Genomic DNA, 15033 nt, shown 5'->3' with positions numbered 1-15033 from the left:
GAAACGGGTCCACAAATACATTCTAAGATGTCCTTGACTTTTTGTCAAGTCTTGCAAAATGGCCCGCAATGAGAACATTAATCGAAGAACCGTTAAAGCAAGTGTGTTAGGAGAGCAGGGACCAGCTAGAAACTAGTTTGCAGCATTAAAATCAGGAGAAAAAAGAAAAAAAACCGACTTACTGAAGAAAAGCTCTCGGATCTGGTTTTAGCTTGACGCGACAAGACCTTAAGATGATTGTTTCTTAAGGCAAGAAGTCTGCAAATTCTTTGCTCACCAAATCCAGTAAGAACTCAACTTAGGGCAAAGAGTAGACACAGAACAACAATCATCATGATTTCTTTTATTTTTCCTTTATGGGACCAAGTCAAGTTTTGTCTGGGAAGGACCCCAAGCCCAGCAGGAAATTGTCATGTTTGATCCAAATATCAAGTATCTGGCAGAGAGGTCTGATCTGCCTAAGATGAGGGAACGGTGGGTGTTCGCGCCCAAGACCAACGTGTGCATGGGTCAGTTTGGTCCCATGATCTACTGAATGTCATCATGACTAAAAAGCTTCGTTATTGGTTCAGTTGCTTCATCTTGAACCACAAAATTGCACGTACGTATGTAGAAACCTGATCAACCTGAGCTAAAACAATCTTATGGTTCATAGAGCCCAATAATTGGCTCCAAAAAAGTATCCATTGACGGTGTTCTACAAGTTATGGGGTTCCGTTATGGTGCAGGTTTCCTCTTCACCATGAACACCTGCAAAATAATGAAAGAAGGAGTTCTGTTAACCGGAATACGTTTTCCTTGGAAAAGGACGGAACTGGCAATTTATTGTTTGAAATATTGTTGTGAAGCACCCAAAAAAGAACAAGAGGCTTTACAGGAAATTAAGCTCTGTACATGTCGTATCGTGGCCCTGTACATATTGTGAAGTTGGCACCACAGGAAATTAAGCTCTGCACTTGTTCTAATGCTGTCGTACAATTCTTATGCCTTCCTTCCCTCTTCTTAGATTCTTCTCTTCTTAGTTTTTCCTGCTCTTTCTGCTCATTCTGATTTCATTGTAGGTCAAATATATATTCTCTCAGATTTGCATTATTTCCTACCTTCATGCATAAATATGCGCCATTTCTCATGGTTCTCCCATACACAGACACAGAGGCACAAAAACATGCATGATTGTTTCGGGAAATTAAGAAGCAAGGTCAGGTGTCTGTGCCTGATTCAGGCAATTTTTCATTAATATGTAAAAGAAAGCACTTTCAGAATATCGCTTACCCTTTTGTAAACAATGCAAGTTGCATCGCAAATTGGGAAATTATGCCAAAATTGCCTGGATCAGAGAACTATAGAGGAATAGCTAGCCTCAGGCCTCTTTTAAATCAGTCCTTATTTCCTAACATATATTAATGGTAGTAATCTCATTTTTCTACTGTTGTTCACATTAGGTTTCCTCAGAAAAAGAGCAAAACTGCCACCAAATTTGCCAGCAGATTACCATAATAGTTCTCCGTCGACACAAGACATGCTTGACCGTGATGAACATGAAACTTGTGTCTTTGATGAAGCAAGCATTTGATCGTGTTTCGCAATAGTATAGATTCCTTTCTGTTGTTGATTAACAATTTGAAGAAAGGATTGGCATTCATCCTGTTTTATAATAGTGTAGATTCCTTTAGCTGCCTGATGATCTATTGAGGACCGCCGTACCCTGTAAGCGAGAAGAGTTTCCATGGTCTCAAAATCTAAGACCGGTTTTGCAGCTATGGCTGAAAGTTCCGACTGTTGATCTGAATCTGCTGAAGCTAGCGTGAACAAGTAAGGGTATCTGGATCCATTTTTCCTTTTTCTCCGCATGAAGACAATTCCTCCCTCACTAGGAGCTCCCCAACAAATAATCAACCTAAGCAAACTAACAGTCCCTTTTACTGTGCATGCATGGTATGTGTCACTTCTGCAAAACTGTGCAAGATCACTGCAGGGGGGACCTTTTCAGCAACCACCTTCTCGACTCAGAGAGTTAATTACTATGCACGATTCCTGCTGTAAGTGAAAATGCCAATTGGCCTTCTTGCCATGGGACAATCGCAGGACAGGCGGCAATCTGCAACGATCAGGAGACCATTGACAAGACGGCAGTAGACATTTTCTAGGAAAGTAGGTTTGACCCCTCCCTACTGCAGCGACCGACGTCCTCTTAAGACTAGGTGCACATGCAAGAGACGTGTGAGCAGTTGTTAACGGAGCGTGCAATAAGATTGGAGCGTGCAGTTAGCAGTGGTGACAGACGACCCTTCTCTAGGCTGCACGTGGTACTGGGGGCCATGGCCGTGGGGCAGGGCCGGGAGGGGGAGAGGGCCCGGCCATTGTTCCTCTCTCATGGGCAACCATGTTTTCAGTTTTGGACGGAAGCAGTAAGTAAATTCTTTCGTCCCCATCTGCTCTACGAAACGTATGAGAATGTAAGGCTTGACAGGCGCCCATCTCTAGTTGGCCCAGTACACGGCCTAAGGCGCGTTAACCTTTAACTTCAACTTCGTTCTTTGCATTTCATTCTTAAGCCATTTAACTGAAGAGCCTCTCTCCCCATCTCTAGTTGGGATAGTGCACGGCCTGTCATACTGTTTGGATGAAGGTAAAGAGAAGGAAAGGAATGGATGGAGGGGAAAGGAACTGAAAGGAAATGTCTTTCATTCCACTCCTTTCTCTCCCTCTCCCTCCATCCAAACAGGGTGTAAAACATTTAACTTAAACTTCTATACTTACATTTTCGTTCTTAAGCCATGTAACTGAATAGCCCCTCTATCTTTCTTTTGGTCCTTGACCTGTTCACCACTTCACTTGATAGGCACTTGAAAAGAAGGTCGATTTGAACAGGAAAATGTGCATAAAATTGCGAGGTTCTCCTTGAAATTCAAGATTTTCTGAATGGTAGATGCATCTGCCATGCGTGTCAACATTTATCTCACCCTTAATCCATACGCGGCATCAAGGATACATTGCAGTTCTGAGCAGTCCATGTGAGAGAGATTTAAGAAGGGTCGTCCTGCTGAGTTGGGTGCATGAACTGGGATTGCCTACACCGATCGGACTGAAAGTGAAGTTTGCTACCTGCAGATGGCCGTTTCTACTTGCAAAAGCTCGTGCACATTGATGGTGGCTGTAGGCCGGTGCAGTACGACTTCTTAGAGATCACTTCCCATCTCCATCTTTCATGCATCCTCGTCACTATCATTATGATCCCACATGATTCCATGAACATGGAGCTTCCGAATGTAACTAACTGCTCTTCGTTGCTGTTGCATTTTCGACACTGTAAGAAAGTGTAGTGTAGATGAGAGCTTCAAGAGATCGTTGAACATGAGAAGGTTGGATTTCACACCATCAATATTTTACAGAATGTTATCGGTTCATGGAGTCGATTACACGGTTTAATTTGTATCCACCAAAATGTACTAGTCATGAAAGGGAAAGGTCATATATAATCATGTATTTGTTATATATATTGAGTGCAAGCCATGCAAACACAGTAGATTAATGTGATGAATATTAGTCTAATTTTCTATGTTGGTAGATTCTCAGCCATAATATCATTGGCCAATGGTATATCCGCTCCATTTGATGTACCCCGGCCAAGTAATGAGCTATAAGATGTGAATGCCCGTATGGCCTTAAGGGCAGATCTTTGACATTTTTCTGTATTTGTCAACTTCAATAGCCAGCCATGGCTGAAACGCCAAGCTGCGCTCCTCATATTTCCAAACTACCATATTCCTGCACATGTATTGTTCGGAGAGGATGAACTGCTGAAACTAATCTTATCTTCCAAGAAGCATAGTGTTACTGTCACAGATATGGCAGGATTAGTTCAGAATTTCAGAGAGGGGTTGCTTACCGCGGGTCAACATGCAATGCCACGCAAAAGAAAACTAGTTAGAGTAGATCTCTGTGGTGGCTTACCCATGGATTTAGCGTGCTAGGCCATAAGCTCTACCTAACAGGAAAGCCTACCTACAGAAGACCTAGCTATGACGAGTTTCTTTCAAATTGAATAGGACCATGACAAGTTGCAACTCCCGTTCTGAGCCAGCCTACGAGTCACTGGTTTGCTAGGTCAAACCCGTGTTCAAGAACATCGGTCGAAGACAATGGACATGCGTCCGGATTCACTGTTTTGTGATATTTGTAACATCTTTACTGCTCTTACACTCATCTTGTCTTAGGGTGTTGATGATGATGATGGGCCATGTCGAGAATGGTATCTGAAAGTGATACCATACATCACATCGGAATATCATACGTATAGTGTCGACACTTGACGGGTTCCTACTTCCAAATGCATGTGATACGAGGCATTAGGAAGGAATATTGTTTATTGTGAATGAGTCTGTCATAATTGGTCAGCCGGGAACACCGAAACCTGTGTGCAGAATACCGCTTGCCCCTCAATCTTGGACGTACCCTCCTCATGATCTCATGATAGGGACATTGTCGGCTCTGGTATTTTAGGTCAGAACAGCCGACCTGGTTTCTTTTCATGTTACTTTTCAGTTATTAACGTAAACACACACAAAAAACACACACATATCTGTATATGTATACATGTCCAACAAAAAGACTACAAAAATCATTAAGATATTTTATAAATTGTCACGTTAAGATAATTGCTTGATCAATTCCATGAGAAACTAATTGATTAGTGACACTAATTGTCATATTTAGTGCAATTTTCTAGGCAACAAACTAAAACGGCAATCAAGTTTTTCCTCATGATTAATTATATCTCATGTTCCAAGAGTCGACTGCATGGATATGATTGCATGCGTTTATGTTCTGAACGATTGCTCGACGACGCTTGCAACCATGAAGAAGCTGTTCGGAGGTGAGTTCTCGGGATGATTTAAACGAAACAGCCAACTTTTCTACAGGGCTTTTACTATAGCCAAGAAACCAAATGGGAAACCTTGTGATTCTTTGGAGCTTCATAATCCAGTAAAAGATTTGTGGTATATAAACTCATATGTGAATTTAAGGCTGATTTTTATTTTCTTGTTTGCAGGACGACTTGTTCACGTACGCTTTGTTTGATCTGCAGTACTTCTCACTAGAGTAATATTCTGCTATTTGAAGCACAAAATCAAATAGGATTCGAATGTTTCTGACAGCAGACGGCCGGAGATCTTAACGGTTCAAGTCCTGCATGATTTTGGCTACATGCAGTTCCTTCCGTTTAGTTCAGATCGTAGAGCTAGTTAACTTAACTAGAGAGAGCTATTCAAATCATGCAAGTGGCAATCAGTCTAAGCCTAATAACTAAGACAGTTGATTAGCTTGAATCTGACTCTTGATCGTGTTTGTCAAGAGTGCGATCTTTTCTCAAATTTTCTGAAATGGACAATGTCAATCATGATGTTGTAACATGACATGCATGTATAATTCTTGAAATTCCCCGATTTATATGTGCGTAAAAGAGACAGATAGATCAGTCATCGAACCAGAAAGATTTTTACCGGGACTAATAATTTTTTTACAAATTTTAAGAAGGTATCAGATTACATACATATAGATATTAGAACGTTTAATTATTTGCCACAGATTAAGACTAAATTGGCATTGGAAAAATCTGGCTGTAGGCTAGCTGGTTCATCACTAAGCATGAGTAGGTTGGAGGAAAACAATTTATTTCAACATACCTACGTTGGATTTTGTTTTCCAAAATAGTGAACAGTTTGTGGACATCAAATCAAATCAAATCGAAGTATCCGGTCCCATGTACAAGGAGGAGTTCCACAATTGATCATCTGCTTATTCATCCCATTTGCGCCCCCAGATTTTCGGGTCCGCCGGCAGTATTTAGGTAGGGCTGTACAGATGGGAGGGACCTTCACTCGGTAGTAGACGTTGAACTCAATCTCCAATCTAATTCCCTTGGAAGTTCCAAAGAATCAGTACAACCCCAAAGAATATGATGCCTATGTTCTTTCCTATTTCAAGGCAGGCAAATTTTGCTGGTGATATTGCTAGCGATTTGACGGGAGCACCAATTACCCATGAACTCGTCGTCAATGATTTGGTGGTCAATTGACAAAGCTGCACAAAGTAATAGGATGGTATTTTTCCATGTTCATCCTCCGCCCCCTGGTTAAGATCCATCGATTCATCTCAGCATTCGTATTTCCAAGACAATTTCATGCTTTTATTATTATTTTCAACTATTATGATCATTACCAGTGCTCCGATGGGAATCTATCACCGATGTTTACGTTCTTGGAAAATTGCTTCTTCTTTCAAGTCGTTCCTTTGTCTCTCTTCTTAAGGCTAACTTATTCGTGCTGTTGCATTATAACAAAAGCAGACTTTGTCGACATTGAGGGTTGTCAGTAAATGGTAGAGAACGAATGAACTAGTGGCCGTAAGAGAGAGAGAGAAAGAGAGACCATGTCCATCATTGGGTGTAGAAACGACATAAAAGACATTAGGCTTGTTGGACCAATCTATAGGAAAAAGACGATTTTCACTTTCAAAAATATCTCTGTAGTAATACTGAGTTTGAGTTGGGTGTTTCGCTGCAAAAGAAAAGGGAAAACATTATTTAAATTATCGAAAAAGAAACGTTCTTTCGAGTTTTTTATTTTTTTATTTCCCTTTTATGTCTTCATAAAAAGTTTCTTTTTTCTATCAAATAAACGCATTTTCATCGTTAACCATAATTGGGCATGAAATTTTTGTGCACCAGTATGGCGTACATAGCCAGGTTTGAGTAATATTGAGCGAAACCCACCTACAACTAAATGTGGAGGGAGGCCAACCATTGGACAGAGATTTAGCTGTGGACGACACCGAAGTTTACAATCTATCTAAAGGGTGTGGAATAATCTTGTGTTACAATGAAGGAGATTCTTCAAGTTATTGAAGAAAAGCCTCACATTAACTTGAAATTTGGTTTGAACATAACAGTTTGCCAAACCAACGAGAGGCATAAGAAAGACCATCTAAATATTCAATATGTGGTAAACCTATTAATTTTGTGTGTTGACGTTTTCATGAGAAGCCAAAGCTACTCTCTTCGCTCCTCCTCAGAATCTGAATGGAAAGCGGGACACTTTTCAACTAAAATGTAGCAGCAAAAAGATAGTACCCACAAAAATCAAACTGGCGTTTGAGCTTTCACCGTTTGCCTACCTAATTTATTGTGTTCATGGCTTCAATAATTTTGAACCCAATTTGTTGTTTGTTGTTTGAAGAGATCGACGATGATCAGCATGCCCTCAACATTATTTTGATCAATGGTCTGAGACTCTGAGGTATTCTAGCTCCTAGCCACTGAACAGAATGCAGCTGATCTTGTCCCCAACTTTTCAACTAAATGAGTGACGTAACCGATTACGTAAATGTTAAAGGTAGATGACCACGCAAGTTAACAGATATTAACAAGGAGATGACACGATTTTTGATCTGTCCATAATTCACGTTTGTATTTCATATTTGTTTGTGGCCTATAGAAGGATGAAAGATTAGGTAGCGGTTCGGGCCCAAGAATCAGAGCTAGCCAAGACCAAAAGCAGCTGGTTGGTGGAAAATATATGTCAAGAAGAGGCGTTTCTTGGTGGAGAGTAAAAACATAAATAGAAAGGATACTGTGCCTGCCTGGCTGCTTTTTCAGCTACAATACAAACTGTTTTTTCATGTCAATGATGGCATCCCGTTTGTCCATAGTGCCACGGCTCTTGGGCTACTTCACTGCAACCAAATCTCACCCACATTTTTATCACTTAAGGTCCTTATAATTAGCTGAAACTCTTGCTGGTAGAAATAGAATACGGGGTGTTGGCTTAAGCAATTACCTTAATTTGTTCTTTCATTCATCAACCTATCCAAGCGTCAGCTTTCAGTTTCAGTTTGATTTGCAAAAACTTTGGTGAGACAATTTCTCAACATCGTTCACTTTAATTTGATTAGATGAACTAGTTTTGCGAGTATGATATTTTATTATTTTTGTGACCCCACGTGTGCATATATATGGTTGTTCATATGTATATATATGGGCTCTATCTGGTAGCAGAAATATAATTTACAAGCAACTCACTTTTCAAACATACCCCAGTCTCGACGGAGCTGAGAATGGAATATACCCATTTTTTTAAGGAGAACCATGACCGCCATGATGATACGCGACCTACAAAGATATTCCTCAACAAATGTTAGTATATATATATATATATATATATATATATATATACCCATTTTTTTAAAGAGAACCACGACCGCCATGATGATACGCGACCTACAAAGATGTTCCTCAACAAATGTTAATAATAGCTATTAGGTTGACCTGAAAGATATCGCTGACGTGACAATCTATGAGTTACCAAGTAGTGGTCCTCATGAGTTTTCATATTTCATATCGTTTGATAAATTAAACCACATTGCTCAAGTAGAAATACCCAGATCCTATTTCTTGGTTGCAATATTAATTGACGAATGAGAAAGATCTGAGTTGTTTTAGGCAGTTCACCTCATGACATCGGTTTTCCAAGAGTTTTATTTTACCTGTCCCTGCCTGGTTCTTTCTCCCGCTTTAGAACCTGAATGAACCAGTGCCTGCAGTCGTGCCTGTATCCATTTAATGCGAGCCCTGGACAATTCATCTTTGACTTGGATCTTCCTATTTCAAGATAGATTCATGCCTGAACCACATCGAGAAGAGTCTACAGCAGAGATGAACCATTCCAAAAATCTGGATCTGGATTTGCATCATCGTCACCTAGAATTGGACAGCATGCAAGATTCAAGCCTACATTTGCGTAGAACTAATTTAACTCTTAACTAGGACAGACTCTGCGTTTGCTTAGTGACATTAAGAAACATGAACACTAATATGTCATTTCAAACGTACTTTTAAGGAAGATGCAAGTGGGGGACAATAATTATTATCAGATACTTTTTCTGATAGATTTTTCCACATGGCCGCACGCTTCATTCCGTGGCCGCTTCCACCATGTCTTCTTCTTCTAAGTAAGCACCAGAATAAGCAATTAGCAACATAATCAATGCCATTATTGTGATGCTCAATGAGGGAAGCTTTGTTATTGTCGTCACTCTTAGCAGCCTAATTGGTGGTGATGAGTGGGATAAGGGCTACACAAGTACTAGCAGCCGTTCGGAAGTCGAATCAGGGAGAAACCGATGGAATAAGGAACAGCGTGCTACAACGGCTTAGACCAAACACAGACACGACAGTACAGGACAAGTTGTGAATTAGCAAGAATGGCTCAAGTGCTTTCTGATTATAGTTCTTTCCTTCCTCCGTCGCTGAGATTATGAAATACTTTGTGGGAATATTAATAGAAAAAGAGAATTAAGCAGCTGCCTTGTGCGCGGAACGTGACACGAGTGAAAGGCTTGAAAGAGCAGTGATAAGAAGAGAGAAGCAAAGATTTATTCCGTTCTTGGAGGAGTGATAAAACCCCTGGACATGGAACTTGTTGGGAGCAGTCATAAAACCTCATGAGAGTCCAACCATGACTGCCCACCAAGAGGCCATGATAGGTTATATGTCTTTCTTTTAACCTGCAGAAATTACCAAGTTCGACGGCATGGATTCCAGTACAAGCTAGCCTTAACTATATATATATAAGGGTATGTCGAAGTGCTCCTAAAGTATTAAAACCTTTCAACTTTCGCAACAGATTGACCATATCTATGTGATCTATTAAATGTATTTGACAGGAATATTCAGCATTTGAAGTGTTTGATCAATATGACATGTATAAAGATTTTATGGTATCTCAAAATTTGAGTAAAGAAAATATCGAAACTTCGGTGAGAAAAACAAAAAGTAGATCACATACGTAGTAGGTGTTGACTTTGAGTAAAGTTACTTCAAACATCTACTGAGCTTCAAATGATGCTCGCCTGTAGTCCGGTGGAGAGGCTTCAACTGCAACTCAGCTGCATGAAATGGATGTGAATCACTGTTCAATGCGAAGCCCTCAGTAATTCTTGTGATCACTATTTGTCGGGTGAAGCTATTTTTCGAGGAAATACTTTCCTGTTCATAATAGTTGCCCTATCTGTAGATGGTATTCTGATGCCTAACTGTTTGCCACTCGAATCTTCAATTTGGCCACTCCTCCGATTTGATTAAGGTCTACTTTTCTTTGCAGGCTAGAAGACTGATATGGTATATAAATGAAATTTCACATCCTCCCCCTCTCTCTTTTGCTCGTGCCGGCATGCACACGCACACACAGAGAAAAGAATCTTGACTGGTGGAATCACAATCTTCCAACAAACCAATTATGGTGGCACACCCTAAGTACGTATCTGCAGATGCAACCATAAAAGAAGACACAGGTTGCATAAAAGCTTGAATTGATTTAAGCATGATTATTAGCAGCGGTGGCAGGAGCAGCATGGCCTCTGGAGCATTCCATCCCCGAGTCCTGCTGGTGGATTTAACTGCCACAACTCCCAATCAGGATAAGAGGATGAAGGCACCACTACAGAGCCCAAGGAAGACATGAACAGTGAATATATACCAACGGCAACCGGCCCCCACACAGATGTGAGGATCCAACAGGATATAATGTTAAGGTCTTAGGGCACTGACACGACATTTGGATGCACTGTGAAGGCACACAAGATCGTGTGGAGAGTTAAAAGCGATGGGGGCCCTCCTGTCTGCGGCTAATTTTCCATCTTTGCAGTAGGTCGAGTGCCAGCTCTCAGTTTCACTAACAGGATTTCTATCTCACAATAGAAGAAGCCCAGGGCTCCCCGGGCGCCTATAAATACGTGCAGTTCAGGATTCGCTGAGCACCAGATCAGCAAGCCAGAGAGAGAGAGAGAGAAAGAGAGACAGAGAGAGAGAGAGAGAGGTTCTGAATCATGTCTAACCACCGTCAGCTGATGGTGTCAAGGAAAATCACATGCAACTCCCATGGGGAGGACTCTCATTACTTCTTTGGTTGGCAGGAGTACGAGAGAAACCCATATGATGAAACACGGAACCCTGCAGGGATAATACAAATGGGTCTCGCTGAGAATCAGGTAAAAGGCTGGAGAGAGCCCAGCAATCCCATAACCAAGTACTGTTGGGATTTTGCTTTCTCCTTTCCTCTGTCTCTCTGTTTCTTATAGTGTTCTTGCCACTGTGCAATACATGATTTGTCTGATGGGGTGAACACATCTGCAGCTTTCTTTAGATCTTCTGGAGACGTGGTTGCTTGAGAACCCCAGAGCTGCTAGCTTCATGAGCAGCGGTACGTCCTTGTTTAGACAGATGGCGCTGTTTCAGGACTACCGCGGTCTGCCTGCATTTAAGAAAGTATGAGTTACCTGTTTGCTTCTTTCACTATTTCTGCAGTGTTCCCTTTTCTTGCCTGGTGGAAAGTATCTGGTTCTATACCATACGCTTTCTAGACCCCCGTACTTCAAGGGAAGGCATGTTCCACACTCTGTACATTTAGGAGAGGTGGACAATCATTCCGCCCCTTTTCTGAGCTTGGATATATATATATATATATATATATATAGTATTTTATTTTTTGCTAACCTCAGACTTTGTTCCAAATTCTACTTTATACATTCAGGCGCTAGCTGACTTTATGGGCGAAATTAGAGGCAACAGAGTGAAGTTTGACCCGAACAGGCTAGTTCTCACGGCAGGGGCCACCTCTGCAAATGAAACTTTGATGTTTTGCCTGGCTGAACCAGGAGAAGCCTTTCTTCTTCCTACTCCATACTATCCCGGGTATGTCATCGTTCAACTGAACCACCATTGTCATAGTTGATGTCAGCACCATCTTTTTCTCATGTGCATATTTCAGTGGGATGCCCATTTGGTGGCTAAAATTCTTATGCTGTTATTCTACCAGATTTGACAGAGATCTCAAGTGGCGAACCGGAGTTGAAATTGTACCTATACATTGTGACAGCTTCAATGACTTCCAGATTACGGAAGGATCACTGCAGAAGGCCTACGACGACGCGTTAGATCGCAAAGTGAAAGTAAAGGGAGTTCTGGTCACCAACCCTTCCAACCCTCTGGGAACAACATTGAGCTCCAAGGCTCTAAAGGCTCTCCTGACCTTTGTAAGTACAAAAAGGATTCATCTCATCTGTGATGAGATATACTCCGGCACAGTTTTCTCCCCTTCTGGGTTTACCAGCGTTGCTGAAGATGCGGTACTGGCAGAATGCAATGTCTCTCGCGAATTTGTTCACGTTGTTTGCAGTCTTTCGAAGGACATGGGGGTTCCGGGTTTTCGTGTCGGTGCAATCTATACTCACAATGAACACGTCCTATCTGCTGCCACCAAGATGTCTAGCTTTGGATTGGTTTCATCTCAGACGCAGTATCTTCTCTCGGAGATGCTCTCGGATAAGAAATTCACTCTTAATTACCTAAGAGAAAACAGGAAGAGGCTCAGGCAGAGACAGAAGAAGCTGGTATCTGGTCTCCAGAAATGCGGGATCAGCTGTCTGAAGAGCAATGCTGGTTTATTTTGCTGGGTGAATATGAGCCACCTCTTGGATTATCCTAGTTTTGAAGCAGAGACACGGCTGTGGAAGAAGCTCCTGCACCAAGTTGGGCTGAATGTCTCCCCTGGTTCATCCTTCCATTGCTCTGAACCCGGTTGGTTTCGGGTCTGCTTCGCCAACATGTCCGAGAAGACCCTTGCAGTCTCTCTTGAAAGAATCAGGAGCTTCCTCTCTAAGTCTCTCCGTGGACAATGTCCCCAGAAGGTGCTGACAGAGCCCAAGAAACTGCTACTGTACTGCAAATCGTCCTTCACTTGGAGCATTTTCCAACCCGATTCTACTCAATCTGAGCGTTTCTAGTCGTGGGGTTAGTGCTCCAGACCAAAAGTGTGCTGAACTGTCCTTGTCCCACTTTTTCCTTTTTCTTCTCCCTTTTGTTTTTTTCCCAACCTTCTTCGAGGCATTTCCTGAAGAAGTAGGATTGCTGCAGAAACAGGGGAGGAGTGCCAGACTATGTATTTTTTATGGTGTTGTATGAGATTTTTGTTTCTCTCTCCCTAATCCTCTGGCCTCAGAATGTGGCACAAGTTATTGTTTGAATATGTAACGCCCTAATTCCGTCTGTGTAAATTGAACTTAAGAATAATTCTATATTAGTCTCTGGAAAATCGATGATTGAAAAACTTGAATACCCTACAATCCATTATCTTGGTTTTTAGCCATTTTAAGGAATGAACCCATGTTAGCTAAGAGTGCCAGTTAAAATCTAGCACACTAAGCACTTGGTAAGTTTTGGGGTGAGTCATGCCGGCATACAAGAATGAAGGTACCCAAAATTTTCTTTTAAGGAAAGTTGAAAACAACCAACACCATACAGTATAAGGAAGTCTCAAATGCGGATTTTTCAACTTTTTACGGTAAGGATGGTAATGCGGAAGGCTCCTTCGACTCTGTTTCATTCACACAGTAAGCATAAAGTGAGACTTGTCAACCCTTCAATTCTTCTTAAATGGTAGAAAAAAATTAGAGTCCAAATCATATCCAGTGCAATGTGATTCTGCTAATTATGTACTGATCACATCTCTCCCTCTCAACAGCTCTCTGTAAATGAAAGTGTTCTGCTACTTTATTCTCCATTCTCTCTTTCTGTACTCCCAAGTCCAATCATCGTTGGCCTGTAAGGTTCATATTCTCTTCCTCATTCAATGAGTTGAAGAGCGTCGAATTGGCTGTGGTTGCAGTTGAAAATAACAAGGCTCATGGATAGGACTGGTTAGAAAATTATTTGCTGTGAGTCGCTTCAACTCTGAGCATCGGTTGGCGGGTTCTGAAGTTCCCATTGATTCTACACACGCAATCGGAGAACGATGGGACATACTTCTACGTACAATCAGACCCCATTCCTTTTACTACAGGGACAAAAAAAAAATGTCAATTTGTTGTCCCCATCACATTCTAAGGATCATGATTCTAACCATCTCCACATGAAATGGTGAATTTTAACGATCTCCAAGACTCCAACATGAAATGGTGAATTTCGGGGGAAATTAGACACATAAATTTGATACTAGAGGGACGACTTGGAAAACTCCAAATACAAGTGCTATGAGTAATCCTTCCCGGAGGGGTTAGGGTTATGGACAGGGTGCGGGCTGGTAGCCGGGCAATCTTTCATAGCATTAGTTCTCTATACTTCAAAAGGAAAGGAATTGATATACAAGTTCAATCATAGTAGCGAAATCACCTCAAGGCATAAGAAGCAGCGAGATTAACCTCCTCTTCACCTAAAGTACTGTTATTATGTCTAGCAGAAAGGAAATAGATGATATGGATGGGCTAATGGTGAGCTCTCGAACGCTCAAATCTAAATCCATGTTGGGTAATTTTAGACATAACTTTCAGTCCATGTCATAAAAATTGTAGGATACACCAAATCCCTCTGTGTATAATATATGTATAGATATATATATATATATATATATATATATATATATATATATATATATATATATAAAATGTTGGGTAGCCCATACATTGGCTCATTTAACCAATCTCACAAAAAAATACCGAAAATACATCAAGTGCAAATTGCGCGAAGGCAAAATGACAAATATATGTGGTTCGATTATGTGTTAGTACCGAAGTCCACAAGCGAAAGTGAAGCAAGATTCACTGTTACCTTTTCAATCTAAATGAGGAAAAAACTTTAAGCGGATGTTTTGATAAAAAGAATTTTGTGTTCTTAAAACACTAGATGTTTCAAAACACTATATATGAACTTATTTCAGGAAATATGATGTGATTCTATAGGTTCATATATCCAACAATTAACTATTGTTTTGTCATAATTTATATGGGAACGACTTCCATAATAAGAACATGGTATTTTTGTAACATATGTTTAGGATTGTACTATGTAGATTCTTATTAAATGCTGTATGTGGAAAACAATGTCTAGACGCGCTCCAAAGAAACAATCACAAAAAGACACCTAGAAAAGAAATATAAAAAGAAAGCATCTCTCTTTCTCTAAACCAAAAAAAAAAAGAAAGA

At 40.8% G+C, this 15033-nt stretch overlaps 1 protein-coding gene across 1 annotated transcript; it reads left to right on the top strand.

Moving 5' to 3' along the window:
• The first annotated feature begins 9864 nt into the window (after positions 1-9864).
• LOC116250847 (1-aminocyclopropane-1-carboxylate synthase 3-like) lies at positions 9865-13115 on the top strand. The gene is made up of 4 exons (XM_031624799.2): positions 9865-11046; positions 11192-11323; positions 11589-11749; positions 11874-13115. The coding sequence occupies exons 1-4, from the start codon at positions 10885-10887 to the stop codon at positions 12838-12840; spliced, it is 1422 nt and encodes a 473-aa protein (XP_031480659.1). The 5' UTR covers positions 9865-10884; the 3' UTR covers positions 12841-13115.
• The last annotated feature ends 1918 nt before the right edge of the window (positions 13116-15033 follow it).

This window comes from Nymphaea colorata, chromosome 3 (genome assembly GCF_008831285.2).
Source record: "Nymphaea colorata isolate Beijing-Zhang1983 chromosome 3, ASM883128v2, whole genome shotgun sequence".
Classification (NCBI taxonomy): domain Eukaryota; kingdom Viridiplantae; phylum Streptophyta; class Magnoliopsida; order Nymphaeales; family Nymphaeaceae; genus Nymphaea; species Nymphaea colorata.
The sequence above is the reverse complement of the archived record's forward strand: the minus strand, read 5'-3'. Positions and strand labels throughout refer to the sequence as shown.

Bases quoted from the DNA above. Each gene is read 5' to 3' on its own strand.
- LOC116250847 (XM_031624799.2), top strand. From the start codon at position 10,885: ATGTCTAACCACCGTCAGCTGATGGTGTCAAGGAAAATCACATGCAAC. The intron at 11,324-11,588 runs GTATGAGTTACC...TTATACATTCAG, and splicing joins GTCTGCCTGCATTTAAGAAA to GCGCTAGCTGACTTTATGGG. The intron at 11,750-11,873 runs GTATGTCATCGT...TTATTCTACCAG, and splicing joins CCTACTCCATACTATCCCGG to ATTTGACAGAGATCTCAAGT.